A 24,055-nucleotide genomic window follows, 5' to 3' on the forward strand; every position below is an offset into this window, starting at 1 on the left:
TGGAAGGAATGGAGCCCCACCTCCTCTACCAGATCCAGGACCCCTCAGAGATGGGTCAGGCACAGCTTCCACAACAAGGGTGTTGGATTTAGGCTGTTAAATGTCCCTGGTGACAAAGGCTCCCACCCCAGCCATTTCTCTGTAGTTTCCACTGGCAGCTAATGTCTTGTAAGTGTGGCTGAATTCCATCTGGACCTGGCTAATGCCATCCACATAGTGGGGCATAGTAGGTGGCTGACCTTCTTGGGGCCAGAAGGGAGGCTTCTCCAATGAAGTGGCTTGTTCCCTTTTTTTCTGCTGTGAATGGCTCAAGCCTCCAAACCTCTTGGCACCTTGCCTGGTCCCAACAGACCTGGGTAGCTTCCTCCAGCAGCATGAATTAATTGTTTGACTCAGTAGTTGGGCTCATGATCACATCTGTGTACGATGTCCCATCCAGCCTTCAGTTTCTTCACCAGGAGCACCTCTTGGTCTTCACACACCTCCCAGCACATGGTGTTTGCTCAACCATCTTCTTATCCTGCCTCTCCCTTCTCCTAAATTCCAAGTCCCTGCCATGGCCACACTTGTGGCCTCAAGGGTGTCATCCCCTTCTCCCTCACAAATGCCCCAGCCCACAGGTGAGCTGTGAGTAGAGAATCCAGTTGTTGCTTTCTGAGAGGTGGAGAGCACCGCCATGGATGGGGGGAGGGACCCTTGCCAATCCCACAGATGTATCATATTTGTTATTACACATATTCTAATATCATAAAAGTCATGGGTAAATTGGGTGAATCTACTGTAACTCTCTAATTCTGAGTATAATATTTACAGTAAGTAAAGAGTATACTAGAATGCTGTTTCACTCAAATTTCTATGGGCTAAATCCAATGCTGTTCCCAATTATAGCAGGCCCACTGAATTCAATGGATCTGATGCTACTTGTGAGTTAGAAGTCCAAAATATTTCAGTGATCGCTATCCTGTTGCATCTACCATGCACGGAAAGCAATTGTGCAAGCAGTGTTCTCCAGTGTGAGAGCTGACTGCTTGTCTCAGTCATGTTCTATCTGTATAAGCAATTGCACAACCAGTTGCGCCCCAGTCACACAATGCACACCACAAAAAAAGCAGATATCCAGTGTAGGGTTAGGAATTAGCATCCTGGAAAAGGCCACAACAGTTTGTTTGGCTGGGATTTGCAGGAACATTCTACACAGCAACATTTTGTTACAAGCCCCATTTGGCACTCCTATAGACAAGTTAATGTTACAGCCAGGAAAAAAAGATAAACTTTTCATTACTTAAACTTACTGATACTGCTGTCTTTTGTTCTCCGACTGAATGGTACGCCAGACCTAGACAGTACGCCGCTTCTCCTTCCATTTTCTTATTCTCTGCTAAATAGGAATAAAGACTGCAATTATTACTAAGCTTAAATACAAATTATATAGTAGTGGACTCTATATGGGATTTTAAAGTTATTGTGCTCCTCAATGTAGTCATCTTAATATATTTCAGTGTGCATCATTATTACCTACAAAAAAAGTGACGTATGGTTTGACATGATTCATTTTTTTTGGAGTGTGTGTAGAGATATCAGCAAGCATAACAAGCCAAAAGCACTTCTCTCATGTTTCAGTCACTGAGGGACAACATTCAGGGAGGGAAAGTTAGAATTGTGGAGAGAGTGGAATGCTGCTGCTAAGGACAGAATTGGCTGCTTGTATTCATTTCTAAACATCCGGAAGAAGAGTTCTCCTTCAGCCAATGGGAATCCCCTTCATGGATTGCTCCATCCCCCTTCATGGATTCCTGCCTTGTTGTGGCGAAGGGGCTTGAGTAACTCAGGGAAGCTATGGGCTATGCCGTGCAGGGCCACTCAAGAAGGACAGGTCATAGTGGAGAGTTCTGACTAAACGCAATCCATCTGGAGTAGGAACTGACAAGCCACTCCAGTATCTTTGCAAAGAAAACTCCATGAACAGAAACAAAAGGCTAAATGGGAGAGCTTATGAATGGAACTTTGAGAGAGGCATTTCTGGTCTCTTGTTCTTCCTTTCCACAACCTTAGAACCAAGCATGATCCCAGGCATGGAAGCCTAAGAAAGAATTCAGATGTGATGGTCCGGCAAAGATCCGATCCTTACTTTTATGTTTATTGCAGCAAATGTACCCATTTGAACAGCAGTGTGTTGACAATTACCACTGAACTACTGTATAATACACAAGAATGTTAATGATAACTACATCTATGCTATCATCTTGTGATATATATTATAGGGACGTGGTAGCGCTGCGGGCTAAACCACAGAAGCCTGTGCTGCAGGGTCAGAAGACCAAGCAGTCGTAAGAGTGGATCCACACGACGGAGTGAGCGCCCGGCGCTTGTCCCAGCTCCCGCCAACCTAGCGGTTCGAAAGCATGCAAATGCAAGTAGATAAATAGGGACCACCTCGGTGGGAAGGTAACAGCGTTCCGTGTCCAAGTTGCACTGGCCATGTGACCACGGAAGAATGTCTTCGGACAAAATGCTGGCTCTATGGCTTGGAAACGGGGATGAGCACTGCCCCCTAGAGTCGAACACGACTGGACAAAAATTGTCAAGGGGAACCTTTACCTTTACTATATTATAGCAATATATAATAGAATAATAGTTAGTAATTAACAATATATAATACGATATGATAATTACAGCCATCAAGTCAATTCAAATTGACATAAAATGGTTTACCGATCCCTGCACTGGTGGTGTTCTAGGACTATGCAGCTTGCCCAAGGCTGGACAGGGTGGCTCTTCTCCTGGGAGGCACAGTGCGGGATCAAATTCCCAGCCCCTGTCTCTGCAGCCATGTAAGGTCTTTATCCTCAAAGAACAGCAATGAATGTTTATTCTATTACATATTTCTCCCATCTTTCCACTACAAGGCAGTGCTCAAGGAAGCTAGCCACATCATTAAAAGCAAACAATAAAACAACCAGAATAATCACTCAAAGCAAATGAAACAGTGAAGCCATTACAACCAATATGTATTAAAGCAAAGGCTAGTTTGAACAAATGTGCTTCCATACTGTTCTTACAAGTAGGAAGAGTTGGATGTGACTGCAATTCTGAGAGTGCATTCTACAGCTGGAGAGCAACACAGAGAAATACATTCTTCGCATACCCATCAAACATATCTCCACACCGAGATGGCCTCATATTTAGGCAAAGTAGGGTGACTCCTTCAGATGGCAGACTGCTGGGGGTGGTGAATTTGCCAGCTGCCTCTACAACTCCTCACTGCTTAGGAGAGGTGCCACTGCTTTGCCCAGATCTCCAGTGTTAGCTTTGTTAGTTTTCTAACATCTGGACTCTGAGGACTTTAGAGCTGAGACATGGGTGAAATTTCTTCATGTCCCTATATACCAAGTACTTGCAGAACAACACTCTGAATACTCAGGAGATTTCTGATCACATTCACCCGATAAATACTTTTCTGAAATCGGCAGCAGGAAGTCCATCATTCTTCTGTCAATAAGGTTTTGAGCTGTAAAGTTACAGCACTGCATCATCTCAACTTAGTAATCACCTCTAGTATTTTCCTATTAATAAGAAACAGTTTCAAAATACTGTAGACTGTACAGATTTGTGTTTCTGGACTCCCAGAATTCCCAGATAACATAGTCACTGGAAAATTCTGGTACTTGCAGTGCAAAAATACAAATCTGCACACCTCTACTGGAAAAGTCTACAGAAGCAGTCAAGTGGGAAATTTTACTGTAACTGAATACTGTACAGTATTAAATGAATACTTTATTATTGATTCAACCGCTTTGGTCATTCAACCTCCACCAACTTAAAACATAAATTGCAAATAGCAATATATATATATAGCAAATAGCAATATATATATATATATTGCAGATAGCAATATATATGTGCATTAGTGTAACCTGATACCACAAGAGTGATGTAGAGCAACACAGCAAAATAGCTCTCACATAGCTAGCTCAAAAGGCACAAAGGAAGAGTTTGAACAACATTAACTATGAGAATATACTTGTCTGTTGAAGGAATGTCCAAATAATTTTGATATGCTATTAAATCAAAGTCTGTGCACAAATATAATTCTCCGAGTGAGAAATCTTTATAGCCATGCGTTACACAATAACATAAAGTGTTCTATCTTTCCATGTATTTAAAATGGTTACCGCAGGCAACCATCACAAAAACTTTTTTTCCAATAATTACTTTTTAGAAATCATCATCATTAAGAAACCTAATAAGGTGAAAAGGTTAATAAGCTATAAGAAGCAAACAAATGACCTTTACAATTAGCTTAGTCTGTCTAATAAGCAACATCAAACAAGTAACAGTGAATAATCAGTGAACAGCCACTAGTACGTTTGTCAGTGACCTTACTACTGATTATGGACTCATTGCTTTACAACAGCACTCCCAAAAGACTGTATTTTTGGAGCTGAAAGCTTTCAAGAAATAAATGGACTCCTACTTGCCAGCAAGTAGGTACTTCTGTTTTACAACAAGATTTAGAAATATATTGATAGCATTTGTCTTGAATTTCATAGAAAATAATCACCAAACACTTGACAGTGTTTTTTATTTTACTCTTGGGAAGACCCAGGCCTGCACATTAAAGAAAGAAATGCAGGAGTGTTATTTTCTACCCACCTTCTTTTGCCATTTCAAAGGCTTTTATTAGAGTTCTGATGGCCTGTTGGTGTTCTTTATTTCCTAGCATTTTGTCTGCTAGCAATGTGTAAATTCTCCAGAGATGTTCACATGCTACTGAGTTGTAAGTCTGGCCTGTATCATCCTTCCATATACGCCCCACTGTCAGCTGATGGAATGCTTCATAATGTTCTACTGCTTTCAGAAACTGACCTGAAGAATGCAAGTCAGAATTGTAAGAATTTTTACAAAATATTCTAGCAAAAAACATCATTAGATATTACTCATGCAGTAATACTTAAAGATGGATTGTTTGATAATAAAGTTGTGAAAAATTCAAAACTTTGCACATACCAGTCCTAAGAGTGATTGAGGGCATGCACCCACAGTAGCACTGGAGGAAAATCATTATTGTATTTCTGTTTGCAAAAAAGCTGGAAATAATGGTTGGGAATGGTATGCATTTATTCTTTATTTCATGTTGAAAAGTAATCACATTTATTTCAAATTAAACACAATTTTTGGCATATTGCTTATATTGAAAAACTTCAATATGCACACAGATTTTTTTATCTGCAGAGCTCTGTCAGCTCTGAAGCTGATTGGGTAGTTCAGAGCATTAAGTATGTGGCTGAGAAACTGGAAGATGAGAATCAATTGTGAGCTGTTAATCACCAGCTTTCATAAATGATTTTAAAAGTTTTTAAAGCTCCAGCCAACCTATCAGTAAATATGTGAGTAGATAAACAGGTACCACCACAGTGGGAAGGTAACAGCGTTCCATGTCTAGTCGCGCTGGCCACGTGACCACGGAAATTGTCTTCGGACAAACACTGGCTCTATGGCTTGGAAATGGGGATGAGCACCGACCCCTAGAGTTGCACATGACTGGACTAAATGTCAAAGGGAACCTTTCCCTTTCCCTATTATTATATTTATTTACCTATTTTATGTTTATTATTAATTATTATTTAATTTCTAACTGTCTTTCTGTACAGGAATTCCAAAGAGGAACACAAATGGCTTAAAAACATATTTTAAAACAACGTCAAATATAAAAAATAACATTATTAAAAACAATCAAATCTATTTTGATCAAATTTTTAAGGCACAATAGAAAACCCTGCTAAAACCAGTTAAAAACCACACATTTTAAAATGATAATTGAACGATTCTCCCCTTAAAATCCCTTCCTCGCCAACAGTTTACATAGTAGAAGTCTGCCTGAAAAGGAGGGTGTTTGCCTGTCAATGAAGTGATGGGAGACAAGGTGGTCTCTTATGGAAGAGAGAGACACAGTCCCTCAAACAGTCTGGACCCAAGGGGTTTACACTTTAAAATCAGCACTTCAAATTGTATGTGGAAATGGACTGGTAGCCAGTTAAGCTGTTGAAAGAAGGTTTTTCTCTTCCTGTAACCAGCTCCGGTCATAAGTCTAGCCACAGCATCCTGGACCAGTTGAAGTTTCCAAAAAGTTTCCAAGTTAGACTCACATACAACACATTATAGTAATCCAAACAAGATATAACAAGATATATAGGGATGTGTCACTGTGGCCAGATTACACTTCTAAAGGAACAGGCATGACTAGCACACTAGTTTTAACTGTGCAAACAACACCCCTTGCCACTGCCATGGTACCAATCAATCTTCACATCAAGATACTATACATACAATCTGGTTTACAGATTGTTAGGAGTGGAACCTGTCAGGATTTTGTTCTTTTGGTGAAAAGGGAGTTAAATTTTAATATTGTAATGAAGTGCAGAGTCACAAATGTAAAGTAAAAGCCGATGTAATGACTAACAGCATACAGGTGAAACAAGCTAATGCAATGCTTGATACAGCTGGTTAAGCAAGACCAGCTGTAATGGTGAAATGTGATAGGTTGTTCTGGGTATAAATGTAACAGAGACAGTCACTCAGCAGTAAGTCTGGTGGTCATTTGCTTCTATGTCATTATTGCTCTGAATGTTGTTATGCCAAATGTTTATTGCCTTGTATATATGTTTAGCCATATCCAATATACTATATTATAACTACTAAGAACTCTCGCATGTCGTTTTGTCCCCACGTCTAAGTCTGTAAGTCTCTTACTTTGTTATTTAAGTGGGAGGAATGGAAGCAGTTTGATAAGAGGCTTTGTATAACCAGTGTCCTTAGTTTTAAGGCTTGTCTTTCATGACGGAGTGCTCTTGCCAAGCTTCACATTCAACCAGACTCTAAGAAATTTTCTTGAGGCAAGAGCCTCATTAAGCCTCTGGAGTTCTGGCCGCATGCCAACAGAACCCTCCTCTCCGTGTATTTGGAAGCAAACAAGAGCCAGGTTAAAGGACTATCAGGGGGCCTCAGGGTGAGGGAATTAGTACAGTGGTGCCTCGCTACACAACGTTAATTTGTTCCAGCGAAATCGCTGTAGAGAAAAAACGTTGTCAAACAAAATTTTAAAAAACCCATTGAAACGCATTGAAAACCGTTCAGTGCGTTCCAATGGGCTGAATACCTGCTTGCCCAGTGAAAATCCTCCATACGGTGGCCATTTTCTGATGTCTGTTAAGCAAAAAAGCCTTCCTAAAAACAGCGGGGGGCCATTTTCTTCAGCTGGTGGCTATTTTGAAACCTGACAATCAGCTGCTTGCTGATTGTTGTAAAGCGAAAACCGGTTCCCAAAGCAGGGAACCGATCATCGCAAAGCGGAAAAACCCCATTTAATGAAGTGGTCGGGCCAAAGCCAAAAGGATGCTCAGCTGCAGATACGCTTGGAAGTGAAAGGAATCCAATGCTGCAAAGAAAAATGTTGCATAGGAACTTGGAATGTAAGATCTATGACGGAGAAGGTAAGATCTATGATCTAAGATCTATAGTAAGCTGGATGTGGTCAAACAGGAGATGGCAAGAACAAACATTGACATCCTGGGCATCAGTGAATTAAAATGGACGGGAATGGGCGAATTCAATTCAGACGATTATCATATCTACTACTGTGGGCAAGAATCCTGTAGAACAGTGGTCCCCAACCTTGGGCCTCCAGATGTTCTTGGACTTCAACTCCCAGAAATCCTGGCCAGCAGAGATGGTGGTGAAGGCTTCTGGGAGTTGTAGTCCAAGAACATCTGGAGGCCCAAGGTTGGGGACCACCGCTGTAGAAGAAATGGAGTAGCCCTCATAGTCAACAAAAGAGCAGGAAAAGCTGTAATGGGATACAATCTCAAAAACGATAGAATGATTTCAATACAAATCCAAGGCAGATCTTTCAACATCACAGTCATCCAAGTTTATGCAACAACCACCGATGCTGAAGAGGCTGAAATTGACCAATTTTATGAAGACTTACAACACCTTCTAGAACTGACACCAAAGAGAGATGTTCTTCTCATTATAGAGGACTGGAATGCTAAAGTAGGGAATCAAGAGATTAAAAGGAACAACAGGTAAGTCTGGCCTTGGAGTTCAAAAAAAAAAACACCAAAAAAAAAAAAAAAAAAAGGGCAAACGCTAATAGAGTTTTGTCAAGAGAACAAGCTGGTCATTACAAACACTCTTTTCCAACAACACAAGAGGCAACTCTATACATGGAAATCACCAGATGGGCAATACCGAAATCACATTGATTATGTTCTCTGCAGCCAAAGATGGAGACACTCAATACAGTCAGCAAAAGCAAGATATGGAGCTCATTGTGGCTCTGATCATCAGCTTCTTATAGCAAAATTGGAGCTTAAACTGAAGAAAGTAGGAAAAACCACTGGGCTAGTCAGGTATAATCTAAACCAAATCCCTTATGAATACACAGTGGAAGTAAAGAACAGATTTAAGGAACTGGATTTGGTGGACAGAGGGCATGAAGAACTATGGTTGGAGACTCATAACACTGTACAGGAGGCAGCAACAAAAACCATCCCGAAGAAAAGGAAATGCAAGAAACAAAGTGGCTGCCCAACAAGGTCTTACAAATAGCAGAGAAGAGAAGGGAAAGTTACAAAAAATGGAATGCGGACTTCCAAAGAATAGCAAGGAGAGACAAGAGGGCCTTCATAAATGAACAGTGCAAAGAAATAGAGGAAAATAATAGAAAGGGAAAAACCGGAGATCTCTTCAAGAAAATTGGAGATATTAAAGGAACATTTTGTGCAAATATGGACATGATAAATGACAAAAATGGGAGGGACCTAACAGAGGCAGAAGACATCAAGAAGAGGTGGCAAGAATACACAGAGCAATTATACCAGAAAGATCTGGATGTCCCGGACAACCAAGATAGTGTGGTTGCAGACCTTGAGCCAGACATCCTGGAGAGTGAAGTCAAGTGGGCCTTAGAAAGCAGGGCTAAAAACAAGGCCGGTGGAGGTGATGGCATTCCAGTTAAACTATTTAAAATCTTAAAAAATTAGCTGTTAAGGTGCTACACTCAATATGCCAGCAAGTTTGGAAAACTCAGCAGTGGCCAGAGGACTGGAAAAAGATCAGTCTACATCCCAATCCCAAAGAAGGGCAGTGCCAAAGAATGCTCCAACTACCATACAATTGCACTCATTTCACACGCTAGCAAGGTTATGCTCAAAATTCTACAAGGCCGGCTTCAACAGTATGTGAACCAAGAACTCCCAGAAGTACAAGCTGGATTTCGAAGGGGCAGAGGAACTAGAGACCAAGTTGCTAACATGCGCTGGATTATGGGGAAAGCCAGAGAGTTCCAGAAAAACATCTACTTCTGCTTCATTGACTATGCAAAAGCCTTTGACTGTGTGGACCACAACAAACTATGGCCAGTTCTTAAAGAAATGGGAGTGCCTGACCACCCTATCTATCTCCTGAGAAATCTATATGTGGGACAGGAAGCAACAGTTAGAACTGGATATGGAACAACTTCAAAATTGGGAAAGGAGTATGACAAGGCTGTATATTGTCTCCTTGCTTATTTAACTTATATGCAGAATACATCATGTGAAAGGCCGGACTGGAGGAATCCCAAGCCGGAATTAAGATTGCCGGAAGAAATATCAACAACCTCAGATATGCAGATGATATCACGCTGATGGCAGAAAGTGAGGAGGAATTAAAGAACCTCTTAATGAGGGTGAAAGAGGAGAGTGCAAAAAATGTTCTGAAGTTCAACATCGAAAGAACTAAGATCATGCCACTGACTCTATCACCTCCTGGCTAATAGAACGGAAAGATATGGAGGCAGTGACAGATTTTACTTTCTTGAGCTCTATGATCACTGCAGATGGTGACAGCAGCCACGAAATTAAAAGAGTTCTGCTTCTTGGGAGGAAAGTGATGACAAACCTAGATAGCATCTTAAGAAGCAGAGACATCACCTTGCCAACAAAGGTCTGCATAGTCAAAGCTATGGTGTTTACAGTAGTGATATATGGAAGTGAGAGCTGGACCATAAAGAAAGAGAAGGGGACAGAAGAGGATGAGATGGTTGGACAGTGTCATCGAAGCTACCAACATGAATTTGACCAAACTCTGGGAGGCAGTGGAAGACAGGAGGGCCTGGTGTGCTCTCGTCTACAGGGTCACGTAGAGTCAGACATGACTTAACTACTAAACAACAACAACTTGTAAATGATGGAATACTAGGGCATATTTCTCTAGGCTGAGGTAGTAGGCAGGGATACTCCTTTTCTCTGTATTGTTTACTTTAGCCGTAGAATTACTGGTGAACACTATTAGGAAAGATAAAGAGATTTGGGTATTGTTATTAAGGATAGCACTAAAATTAGTTTTTTTACTGACAACACCTTTTTAACAATAGAAAATCCTTTAAAATTGTAAGGGGGTTAAATCACACTTAAAAGATTTTGGTGAAACAACTGGGTTGCAGATAAATAGGCATAAACGAGAAATGTTAGTTTTTGATTATGGTAAGAAGACAGAGAAAAAATTCAAAATATATGAATGTTAGTATTCGAACAACTATTATTTAGGTATAAACATTCCAAATACAGTGGGGTCTCTACTTAAGAATGTCCCTACTTAAGAACAATCCAACTTAAGAACAGCTCCATTTGCTAAATTTTGTTTCTACTTGAGAACAGAAATCCAAGATAAGAACAGGAAAAAAAAACTTTCCTGCTCTTTTTTTAACCTTAGGTCATCTTAGGTTAAAAAAAAAAATTCTCCCCATAGTGGTAGAGTACGTATTAACCAGCTCTGGTTAATGTACAAACGCACCTCTACATAACAAAAAAACAGCCAGAACGCATTAATTGGTTTTCAGTCCATTCCTATGGGAAATTTTGCTTCAACTTAAGAACATTTCAACTTAAAAACACCATTCCAAAACCGATTAAGTTCTTAAGTAGAGGTTCCACTGTAGTTTCTATGGACAGAAAAGAGCAGATACGGATTAAATGGTTTTCAATGCATTCCTATGGGAAATGCAGATTCAACATAAGAACTTTTCAACTTGAGAACCACCTTCCAATACGGATTAAGTTCTTAAGTAGAGACCCCACTGTAATTTGGAAAGACTGAATGCTGAAAATTTTAAAATATTGAACCAAGCAACCATGAATATGCTAGTTAATTTAAGAAAATCAGATTGTCATGGTTTGCAGAATTGCAGCATGTAAAATGACAATATTATCTAAAAATTATTTTTATTTATGATGTTACCAATAAAGATTAGTGAAGATTTAAAGAACTGGAAAATATGATTAATGCATTTTGTAACAGGGATAAGAAATCATGGAGTAATAAAAAGACATAGTTGTCCCTATTTTCAAAAAGGTCAAAAACAAACAAATGAGCAAAAAACAAATATAAATTAAAAAAGGAACCTGGGAACTACTGTACAGGCCAGTCAGCCTGACATCAATCCCAGACAAAATTCTGGAACAGATTGTAAAGTGGTCATTGTGCAAGCACCTAGAAGACAATGCAGTAATAACTAGAAGCCAACATGGATTTGTCAAGAACAAATCCTGCCAAACTAATTTGATCTCGTTTTTTGATCAGGTAACCTCCATGATAGACAGAGGGAATGCTGTAGACATAGTATATCTTGACTTCGACAAAGCTTTTGACAAAGTGCCTCATGATATCCTGATTAGCAAGCTAACTAGGTGTGGGTTGCATAGATCAAGTGTCAGGTGCATACACAGGTAGCTACAGAATTGTACTCAGAAGGTGATTATTAAGTGGTCCTTCTCTAACTGGGAGGAGGTAACAAATGCGGTACCCCAAGGCTCAGTCCTTGGCCCAGTGCTCTTCAATATCTTTATTAATGACTTGGATTAGGACGTGCAGGGAATGGTTGTCAAATCTGCAGATGATACCAAATTCGGCGGAATAGCTAATACCCTAGAAGACAGAAACAAAATTCAAAATGATCTTGATAGGATGGAGTACTGGGCCGAAAGCAACAATGAAATTCAAAAAGGGTAAGTGCAAAGTCCTGCATCTCGGAAAAAGAAACCAATTGCACAGTTACAAGATGGGGGATACTTGGCTCAGCAAAACTACAAGTGAGAAGGATCTTGGAATTATCCTAGATCAGAAGCTAAATATAAGCCAACAGTGTGATGTGGCTATAAAAAAGGCAAATGCTATTTTAGGCTGCATTAATAGAAGTATAATTTCCAAATCCTTATGAAGAAAGGTTGAAAGAATTGGGCATGTTTAGCCTTGAGAAAAGAAGGCTGAGGAATGATATGACAGCACTTTTCAAATATCTGAAAGGCTGTCATAAACAGGAGGGGAAAGATCTGTTCTTGATCATCCCAGAGCACAGGAAAAGCAACAATGGGCTCAAGTTAAAGGAAGCCAGATTTTGGTTGAATATCAGGAAAAGCTTCCTAACTGTTGGTTCCACTGTCGTACTGCTCTGTTTACCTCGGGAGTTGGTGAGTGCTCCAACACTGGAGGCATTCAAGAAAAACTTGGATAATCACCTGGCAGATATGCTTTGATCGTATTCCTGCACTGAGCAGGGGGTTGGACTTGATGGCCTTCTAACTTCACTTTTCTTTAATCCTATGATACTGTAGATGTAAAAAGTAGAGCTTTAAGACTTTCTAATTTAAGGTTATACTATACTGCTGGTCAATTAAGACATATACCATATGTTATATCTCAGCCCAAGAAACTAAACTGATTGAATATAGAGATATAAAAACTACATGTGAATTTGGTATATATCCTCTTTTTATAAGATTAAAAAACTCAAAGTTTAAAAAATAGAAAATCACTTCCTTAATAATTTGATAAGAATTTGTAATAAATATAAAAAATTTATTATAACTTATGTGTTTGCAGATATTTAGGGAATATTGATTTTGTATTTATAAAGGGAAGTAGACAAAATCATACACATGAGTCTATGCAATTTTGGATGGGCTCCACAAGGGTAAAATGTACAGATGATCACTCCCAAATGGTCCGGGTGGTGAGAAGCACTATCTTATGTAGATGTAGATATTTGCATTTGGGGTTTTGTTTCTCTTTTCAGTTTGTTACTTAGATGTTTCAATGTTAATTAGATGTTTTGTATTTTGTCTCTCTCTTTAAAAAAAAACATTAAAGATTCTTGGGAGCACTTCCTATGCTTCTCTGGATACTCCCCAGTCAGTATGGGTACTGCTGAAGACTTTATCTAAGTGGTTTGCTGTTCCTGCAGAGAGCTCCTTGTTACATACAGCACTGATGTTACCTGTCTGTCATGGGTTTGGAGGGAAAGTTCCATCCTATCGGGAGTGGAAGGCGGGACATCAGGAGGAGGGGCTGTACTGTATAAATATGTGAAGCGTGTGTGGAGAGTTTATGAGACACTGTGAGAGACACTGGGTGGTGACGAAGCAGCAGCTGGGAAGAAGAAGCTGTTGTGGGAGTCTGTGTGTCAGACAGGGTACTACTGTGTGTCAGAGTACCAACCTGATAGGTTCAGGTGTCTGTTGGTTAGCCAGAACTGATAGGTTCAGGGTCTGTGCTTTAAGTTAAGGGTTCTGGGTGAACCAAACTGTATGCTTGTATGAGTGAGAATAAGCCACGTTACTTTATCCTATTCACCTGATTGTTTATTTTTCCCTGTGTGTATTTAAAATAAACCTTATTCTTTTTATTGTTTAAAAATCCATCCCTAGTCTGTGTGACTTCTTACAGGGAATGGTTGGTGGCAGCTTAGTGTAACTGTGTGACATATCCCAGTAGGTCTGGGTTTGTCACATTGATTGGTGTCCAGCGTGTGGGATACGACTGGTCCAGTTGTCCAGCGGTCCAGCAAAGCCTTGGCAGGTGTGCCCAGAGCAAGGGGGGTCTAGTCAGGGACAGTCTGAGGCGCGTAGGTAATCTTCTAGGTGTACCTCACGGGGAGGTGCGCTAGTAGAAGAACGTGCCAACTGGGGAGACTTAGATTAAGGTGCTCTGAGGCAGCCTGGTTTTGGCGGGAAAAAGCTGAGGCAAAACTGCGTAGTAACAGCGAGCTAGCTTGCCAGCTGAGAGGCCCAGCAGAGGGGGGTAGGCCCTGACTCGCTACTGTTGCAAGTTAGTGCTGAAGAACAGCAGCAATCTCTAGGGAGAGCTGGTTCTGAGGCAAGAAGGAAAAAAGTGGTCGTTTTATTCTGAGGCTTGACTTTTTAAAGCAGCCTGTTCTGAGGGGGGATTATGCCCTTGACTCGAAGCCAGATGGCCGAAATGAGTGAAGTGAAAGACCCCCAGATTGACCAAGGTTCTGAGGATGAATTTGGCTCAGTGCAAGGTGACAGCACGGGAGAGCAGAACCCAGAACTTAGAAAAATACTCATAGCCCAACAGCATGAACTGAGGATGAGGCAATTTGAAGTGGAGGAAAGGGAAAGGGAAAGGCAGAGGCAATTTGAATTAGAGAGAATGGAGAGGGAAGAAAGAATGGAGAGAGAGAAAATTGCTCTGGAGAAAGAAAGGATGGCGTATGAGTTAAGAAAATTGGAAATGATGAACCAGAACAATAATAACAATAGGGATTCTGAGGGAGGCCAATTGTCTAAAGCTGACCTGAAGAAATTCCCTGTGTACCACAAGGGAGATTGTCCTGAGGTGTTCTTTTCCTTAGTGGAAAGAGCGTTTGTGGACTTCTCAGTGAGGGAAACTGAGAAGATGACCATCATGCGATCTTTAATCAGTGGTAGCCTGGCTGAGGTTTATGCCGAGATGCCTGAGGAACTGATGAAAGATTTTGCAGAGTTTAAAAAACTGGTGTTTGCCAGACATGGGATAAATGCAGAGCAGCTGAGACAAAGATTCAGGTCCCTCACCAAGAAGCCAGAGCAGACTTTTACCCAAGTGGGGGCCCAATTGGTGAGGCTGCTTGAGAAATGGCTATCTCAGGAGGGAACAGAGACCTATGGGCAGCTTAAAGACTTGATAGCACTGGAACAGTTCTATTCAGTCCTGCATGGGGAATTGAAATTCCAGGTGAGGGAAAGGAAACCGAGGTCTGTGGCAGAAGCCTCAGAGATCGCAGATTTTATTTCCCAAATAAGAAAGCCCTTGGGTGAGGGGAAATCTGTAGGTAAACCCAAAGAAACCTACAGCAAGTACTCTCAGGGACCAAGGAAAAGCCAGCAAGGGGGAGGGGCCCATGGTGAAGGGAAGCCCTCAGACATGAAACTAAGACCTCAGATTTTGGAGGGAAAACCAAAACAAGATGAGAGAGAATCAAAATACACCAGAAAATGTTATTTCTGTCAGGGAAAGGGTCATCTAATCTCAGAGTGTGAGAAATTAAAGCAGCTAAAAGGAATGGTGCCTCAGGAGTCTAGTGGGACCAAGCCAAAAGCTGTGTTCTGTGTCCAGAAAGAGCAAGGCTCAGTCTCACTGAGGGAGCCTGTTGCCATGGCTACTCAGTCTGGGACAGCTACCTCTGCTGATCAGGCTGAGGAAAATGGTCCTCTTGTGGAGGTAAAGCGCTGCTTGCTGGTAAAAACAGATTCTCAGTTGTTTGAGACAGCAGGGGTGGACGTAGGAATACTTGACCGTCAGTATAGGGGGCTGCGGGACACTTGTTCCCAGGTAACCCTGTGCCATCCAGATATCATCCCTAGGGAGTTTATAATCCCAAATGAGAGCATGAAGGTGGCAGGGATTGAGGGGCAGGTAATCTCTCTGCCAGTAGCAGAGGTACCTGTCAACTTTCAAGGCTGGAGGGGAGTTTGGAGGCTAGCGATTTCATCGACTCTGCCAGCAGCCGTACTCGTGGGAAATGACCTGGCTGAACATGTGAAACGGGTGCTAGTGATTACACGCTCACAAGCCACCACAGAGACAGTTCAGGGGGGTAATGATGAGCCAGAGACGGAAGCAGAGGGGAGTTCAGAAGCTGTGGTGGAAACCTTAACCACAGACAGCAGATTTGGACAGGAGCAAAAGGCAGACGCCACTCTCCAAAAGTGTTTTGAACAGGTGACTGACGCCCAGCTAACACCTGAAACCCCAGTGAGATTTCTGGAGAAAAAGGGGATTTTATATAGAGAAACCCTGAGGAATATCTCAAAAGGGGGAGATGGGATCAGAAGTCAGCTGGTGGTACCTGAAAAGTATCGCCCCATGATCTTACAAAGGGGGCACTCTGACATGTTTGCTGCACACTTAGGGGTGAAAGGGCCCCTTGACTTGATCAGGCAAGATTGGGAGCAGATCACCCAGGATGACCCACAAGACGTTGTGACTTACATAGACACCTTGATGAATGACCTAAGGAGAAATCTAGAGCTGGCAGCAGAAAACCTGCAAGCTCAGAAGGTCAGACAGAAAACATGGTATGACCGCAAAGCTAGAGAGAGGCACTTTGACCCAGGGGAGGAAGTGCTTTGGCTTAGGCCCTGCAGAGAGAATAAACTGCAGCTCAAATGGGCAGGACCATATAGGGTCATTTCCAAGATGTCAGACCTGAACTACCTAATAGAGCAGGAGGAGAACCAAGCAAGGAGGGTGGTTCATGTGAATGCCCTAAAACCCTACTACAGAGGGGAACAGAGGGTTTTATTCGCGATAAAAGCAGCTGAGAGTGAGGAAGCTGAATTACCCTTCTGGGAGGGTAGAGGGGAAGTAAAGTACAACCCAGAGGAGGTAAAGATCAGTCCTGCACTCACCCAAGACCAGCAGCAAGAACTAAAAATGCTGCTTAGTAAATATCAACAGGTGTTTTCCAACAAGCCGGGGATAGTGAAGGGAGTGATGCATCGGATCCACACAGGGGATGCACCCCCGCAGGCAGTATCCCCATACCGAGTAACGGGACCCTATAGGGACAAGGTGCGGAAGGAGCTGGACGAGATGCTGAGGGAGAACATAATCGTCCCCTCTTCTAGTCCTTGGTCCTCTCCGATAGTCCTTGTGGACAAGCCTGATGGGAGCATTAGGTTTTGTGTCGATTACAGGAAACTAAACCGTGTAACCACTCCTGATGCCTACCCAATGCCCAGGCTAGACAACCTAATTGAAACCATAGGGGGTTGTCGGTTCATCTCATCATTGGACCTGGTAAAGGGATATTGGCAATTAAGAATTGATCCCAGGGATCAAGAAAAGACTGCCTTTTGCAGCCCTTTTGGTCTCTATGAGTTTCGAGTCCTGAGCTTTGGTCTCAGAAATGCACCAGCCACATTCCAAAGGCTGATGGACCAGACCTTGGCAGGGCTCAGTGACTTTACAGTGGCCTACATTGACGACATAGGGATCTTCAGTAATACCTGGGAAGATCACCTGATACACCTGGAGTTGGTGCTGCAGAGGTTAAGTGCAGCAGGGCTAACAGTAAAGGCCAGCAAGTGTCAGCTGGGTAGCCCAGAAATAAAATACTTGGGTCACATGGTAGGGGGAGGAATGATAAAACCCCTAGAGGCCAAAATAGAAGCTGTTCGTGATTGGCCTAGACCCAACACCAAGAAAAAAGTCAAATCATTTCTTGGGTTGGTGGGCTACTACAGAAAGTTCATCCCGAGGTTTAGCGAGATTGCGGCTCCGCTGACCGATCTGACGAGGAAGAAGACTGATGACCGCATCCCGTGGACCAGCGACTGTGAGGAGGCGTTCCAGAGGTTGAAGGGGGCCCTCATCAACTATCCAGTGCTGCGTGCTCCAGATTTCGACCGGGAGTTCATCATCTACACCGATGCGTCTAACAGCGGGGTAGGAGCAGTTCTGTGCCAGGAGGATGAGAATGGTGACCAGCATCCAGTGTCCTACCTGAGTAGGAAACTTCAAAAAGGTGAGAGACATTTGGCAACCGTGGAGAAGGAGTGTTTGGCCATAGTCTACGCGATCCGGAAGGCCAAGCCTTACATCTGGGGAAGACATTTTATTCTGTGTACTGACCATTCACCATTGCAGTGGTTAAAGACAATGAGAACCCACAATAGCAAACTTATGAGGTGGGCTTTAAACCTACAGGACTATGACTTTGAAGTGAAGGTGGTCAGAGGGTCAGTGAACTGTGTTGCTGACGCCTTATCAAGAAGACCTGAAGAATGAAGACGGCGAAAGAAACATGGACTATGCGTATATAATGATGACAAAAGGTTAAATGTACCTGTTTTTCTGAATTTGGTTTGTATGAATAAAGGTAAATTGATGTAATGTATATGTTAAATGTTTAAATGCCTATTTGCTATGGTTTAACTTAGAATGTAAGTATAAGTGAGTATAATATGGTATGTATAACTGTTGTTGTGTATTTTATACAGGTTGTTTTTTGGTGAAAAGCACGTTAGCTTTCCCCCTACAAAACAACTTATAAAGAGGGGAGGTGTTACATACAGCACTGATGTTACCTGTCTGTCATGGGTTTGGAGGGAAAGTTCCATCCTATCGGGAGTGGAAGGCGGGACATCAGGAGGAGGGGCTGTACTGTATAAATATGTGAAGCGTGTGTGGAGAGTTTATGAGACACTGTGAGAGACACTGGGTGGTGACGAAGCAGCAGCTGGGAAGAAGAAGCTGTTGTGGGAGTCTGTGTGTCAGACAGGGTACTACTGTGTGTCAGAGTACCAACCTGATAGGTTCAGGTGTCTGTTGGTTAGCCAGAACTGATAGGTTCAGGGTCTGTGCTTTAAGTTAAGGGTTCTGGGTGAACCAAACTGTATGCTTGTATGAGTGAGAATAAGCCACGTTACTTTATCCTATTCACCTGATTGTTTATTTTTCCCTGTGTGTATTTAAAATAAACCTTATTCTTTTTATTGTTTAAAAATCCATCCCTAGTCTGTGTGACTTCTTACAGGGAATGGTTGGTGGCAGCTTAGTGTAACTGTGTGACATATCCCAGTAGGTCTGGGTTTGTCACACTCCTTAGCTTAATTAAAAAATAATAACTGGCTGAAATCCAGTAGTAAATCACAACTGGAAAAAGCCAATTGAATTGGTGGAGATTTGGGAGTCAATACTTCTGTATATTCTGTGCATTCAAGGCATACTATAGTTGCAATTTACTATTGGATCTTAGCCAATGTGTGGGAGTTACACATGTATCCAGGGATACTCCAGATATGATAGTAGCTAAATTAGAATGCATAACTTAACTCCTGTCCCTGTAGTTTCATTCTCCACAACTGCAACTATGAAAAGAAACTGGAGATAGGACCCCTTCAGAATAATGAAAATAAAAATATATTTATCTCTATCAAACAAATGAAAGCACTTTGTTATGTTTTCATGTTCTGTATTAGACCACACACATGTTGGTATCTACTCCTTTGCCAATCTCTCCTTTTAAAAAGAGTATTTTTGACAGTAACATCCATGTCTTGTACATCAGCTGTAACTTTTGAACAAAAGTAAGCTGTATCCCAAAATGATACTGCTCCCAGAAATCTACCTTCAAAGCTACGTATGTTTCAAACATATGTATTTAAAAGATCAATTGTAAAAGGAAGAAAACCTCTAAGAGGCTTATTTAGGCAACTTAGACAACATTATAGAAATCTCAAACAAACATTACCTTATTAAGAAGCTAAAACAAAATAAAATTTGAGTTTTTGTAGAACAAGTTGGTTATAAAATTCATCAAGAATGTTATCACAGAGTGTCAAATAATGTGCAGATACTCTAGTGTAGAAACAACATGTTAGAAGCAACAAATGTTACCCGTAAAGAGTTGCTTCTGGCAGTCAGAAGTAGTGCTATTGTTCTTTGAAAGCAAAGTAATGGGAACCCAGTCATTACTTTTTGGGAGTATGTGGGTTTCAAGAAACATACAGACTTGCAGGTTGCCACCCCACAATGAGTAATACAGTGGGGTCTTGACTTAAGAATGGCTTGAGTTAAGAACATTTTGACTTAAGAACCACTCTCACAGGAAAATATTGACTTGACTTAAGTACTTAGATTTGAGTTAAGAACTGGAAAAAAACCACGTGGGAGGCAAGGAAAGTGCAAAATTTGAACTTTCAGTTAACTGTTGGCCAGTGAAAAGGGTGCCTGTCTGCTTCCTCACTCCTCCCAGCATTTAGAGAGTGGATTGGGAGACAGTCTTCGGACTGCCTGGTACTGTCCTGCCTGGGCTGTCTTTTCCCTGCCTTCCCTGAACCTTTCTTGACCTAAAAAAACAAAAACAAAATATCCCCCTCCAGTGGTCGAAGGCAGAATAGCAGCTTCCCATTAGTTTCTATGGACGGAAAAGAGCAGATACGGATCAAATGGTTTTCAATGCATTCCTATGGGAAATGCAGATTTGACCTGAGAACTTTTTGACTTGAGAACCGCCTTCCAATACGGATTAAGTTCTCAAGTCAAGACCCCACTGTATAACAATCATTCCAAAATACTCTTACTGTACCATCGACTGGATATTGATTGCAGGAAATGGCTTTGATGAAAAATTGCTTCAATTTTTTGAGTGAATTTTCAAAGACTGGTGAAAGGAAAGGAACTGTCAGGTGCCGAATTTTTATTTTGTGGAGTTTACACCACTCCTTGAGGACTTTCATTGATCAGCCACAACATTAAAACCACTGACAGGTGAAGTGAATAGCATTGATTATATCATTACAATGGCACCTGTCAAGGTGCAACCACAGTCAGTTCTTGAATTTTATGTGTCAGGAGCAGGAAACATGGGCAAACTATAATATTATTTTAGAGATGTGCATTCAGATTCAGAAATATTCAAAATTCACTAAATAATGCCATATTCAGATAGTTCTAAATATATCTGAATCTGAGTTTGACAGTTCCAAATATCTGTAACAATAATTCCTAATATTAGGAGTCCCATTTCCTCCTACAGATTAGAAAGCAAACAGCTAGGTTCTGCTTACTAGAGAAATAAGTGAAAGTGAAACCTATTTCTCAGGCTTCCGGAAATAGTTTCTTGAGAAATGAAACTTAGACACTGACACCAAGAGTAGTGGGGGCAGAGAACTCAGTTATTCTAATTGGGGTGCCTAATTGGGGTTTCCCAAGGGAGGGTGATTGGAATGACAGCAAAACCTAAAAATGATGTCTGTCTGCACCTATGGAAACTAGAAGCAGGCACAAGCACCCGAAGCATTTTTTTATATATTGGTTCTTTCCAGTTGAAAGCTGGACAGAGCTGCATATAAATTATATAAGCATTTGCTATTGGGTTACGTTCTGGTGCAAGCCTACACTGCAACAGTTTCCTCTGTGTCCTATTCAGAAACCTCAACTTACATTTAAATTCTATGCATCTCACTGTATGCTGTTTAATAATAAAGTTAGGAATAAGATTTAGAATAAGTAGATTCACAGATTAATACAATCAAAATTAACAGGGAAATATTACAGTAGGTTAGGTCCCTTTAGGGTGCACCAAGCAGGGGAATAAAATTTTGTTATATTCGGAAAGATATATTAAGTTTGTAGATTTTGTGTCTGCATGTGCACATGTGTGGTTTTCATTGGAAGAGTTCGTATTCTTTGGGTAGAGTCTACAGGCAGGATGAAATGTGGGTGTGGTAGAAGAAATAGGCACTGGGGAAGGCTTTAAGAATGCTGTCTGCACCCACTGCAGCAGCTTCCACTGAGAGATGTGGGAGAGAGGAAAAAAGACAGCCTACAACTGCTATTATAAGCCCCCTCCCCCCAAAAATCTGTCACCCAGCTGCCTTGTTCGGCACTGACACTATGAAAGAGCAGCAGGCAGCAGTAATTGGTTTCACTGTTGTACTGCTCTAACAGCTAGGAAATTTTTCCTGATATTCAACTGAAACCTGATTTCCTGTAACCTGAGCCCAATATTATGTGCCATGCACTCTGTGATGAAAAAGTACAGATCCTACCCCTCTGTATGACAATCTCTTCAGCTTTTGAAAAATACTGTATCTCCCCTCAGTCTTTTCTCAAGGCTAAACAAGTCCAGTTCTTTCAGTCTTTCCTCCCAGGGCTTGGTTTCCAGTCCCCTGATCATCATTGCTGCCCTACTGAATTTGTTCCAGTTTGTTGTCATTCTTCTTAAATTCTGGTATCCAGAAGTGGACGAAGCACTCAAGATGTGGCCTAATCAGTGTTGAATAGAAGGGAACTAGTACTTCAAGGGATTTGGAGACTATAATTCTGTAAATGCAATCTAAAATCACATTTGTCTTTTCTTGCAAATATATTGCACTGTTGGCTCATATTCAGCTTGTTATGTACAACAATTCTCAGATCCTTCTTACATGGAGTATTACTAAGCCAAGTTCCTCCATCTTTCTTTTATTTTTCACACATATAAATCCAAATGCTCTTGATGGGACAAAGAAGTGCATTCTCCTGTATTCCTGTGCAAGAATATGTATTTTTGACATATAGTGCTTTTTCATCTTTTTTTCTATTCTTTCTGTTCTTTTTGAGCTTACGTATCTGCTGGATTCCCCCTCCCATCCCCAGAAAATTTGCAGAACATCTTAGTGTCTTTAACTGATGTACAATCCCATCATTACAGTTAAAAACCAAATGGTTGATCAACACTACTCAAAATAGTATCTGTGCACCATAGTTCTAAAACTGAAAAAGCAGAACTTTCTCATCAAATTACAGTCAAAATAGCTGTATACAGTCATGGCCAAAAATATTGGCACCCTTGCAATTCTGTCAGAAAGTGCAACCTTTCTCTCAGAAAATTGTTGCAGTTACACATGTTCATTTCTTTGGTTTGGATTGCAACACAGAAAAACAGAAGAAAAGTCATCATCAGATTTCATGATACCATTCACACAGACAAGACATCCAGTGCCAGAAGCAGCAAAGCAACCCCAAACATATTTTAACCTCCACTATGTTTGATTGCAGGAAGTGTGTTCTTTTCATGAAATGCCTCATTTCTTTTTCTATAAACAGTGCCATGATGTCCTTGACCAAAAAGCTTTACTTTTGTCTCATCTGTCCACAGTACGTTCTCTCATAAGTATTGTGGTTTTGTCACATAAGTTTTGGCATACTCCAGTCTTGCTTTTTAAAGCCTTTGTGTCAGCAGTGGTGTCCTCCTGGGTCTCCTACCATAGCGTCCCTTTTCATTCAGATGGCGACAGATAGTGCGAGCTGACATTGTTGTATCTTGTGTCTGTAGATCAGTTTGAATTTGTTGGGAAGTAATCTGGGTTCTGCATCCACCATTCGAACAACCCTTCATTGTAATCAAAATTCAGTAATTTTGCTCTTCTGTCCACATCTCCAGAGAGGATAGCTACAGTGCCATGGGCTGTAAACCTCTCGATGAGATTGCGCACAGTGGACACAGGAACATTAAGATCTCTGGAGATGGACTTGTAGTCAATGGTTTTCCACAATTGTTTCTCTCAAATCCACAGACAACTCTTTACACTTCATTCTTTTCTCCATGCTATCACATACAACACAAAGGTTGAATCAACTTTTCTCCATCTTAACTGGTTGCAAGTGTGATTACAGTACTATGTTGCCAACACCTCTGACTTGCGACAGGGGTGTCTCAATACAAATTAAAGGAGCATCACATGCTCGACAAGCAATTACTCCTTACAATTTGGAAGGGTGCCAATAGTTTTGGTCAGTGCATTTTTGGGTTTCTGTGTGGTATTGTATTAGACTTGACTTTTCTTCTCTGTTTTTGTGTGTGTTGTTCCAATGCAAACCAAAGAAATGAACATACGAGTACCCCAACATTTGCAACTGCAGCAATTTTCTGAGAGAAGGGTTGCATTTTTTGACAGAATTGCAAGGGTGCCAATATTTTTGGCCATTATTGTATATATTTTCATTTCTGTAATATAAATGAGCAGTATAATGATAAATAGCATCAAACAGACAATCCATAATTTTCTTATATGTGTGGAATAATGCTGTACAGTTAGATGTTCCTTTCAATAGGGGGTCTGTTCTAAATAATTATATTAATGTAAAATAGTACAGGATCCATTTCCCTAAAGAAATAATAAGTTTGAGTCCAAAAATTTGTTTGTTCTTAAACAACATTCCTGTTTTCTGGGGGAGGATTATT

The 24,055-nt window shown here is 41.1% G+C and overlaps 1 protein-coding gene across 2 annotated transcripts in view; it reads right to left on the reverse strand.

The window, feature by feature from the left end:
* TTC29 (tetratricopeptide repeat domain 29) overlaps nt 1-24,055 on the reverse strand; it is a 158,503-nt gene that overhangs the window by 77,440 nt on the left and 57,008 nt on the right. Inside the window, exons 7-8 of one of the 2 annotated variants that reach the window (XM_020782992.3) lie at nt 4,654-4,866; nt 1,293-1,375 (exon numbers count right to left, since the gene is read on the reverse strand). In XM_020782992.3, the coding sequence (XP_020638651.1) occupies nt 1,293-1,375; nt 4,654-4,866 (296 nt within the window). Of the gene's footprint in view, nt 1-1,292; nt 1,379-4,653; nt 4,867-24,055 lie in introns of both variants that reach the window. The other variant, XM_020782991.3, reaches the window with a different exon arrangement.

The sequence above is a fragment of the Pogona vitticeps genome, chromosome 5 (assembly GCF_051106095.1).
Source record: "Pogona vitticeps strain Pit_001003342236 chromosome 5, PviZW2.1, whole genome shotgun sequence".
NCBI lineage: Eukaryota > Metazoa > Chordata > Lepidosauria > Squamata > Agamidae > Pogona > Pogona vitticeps.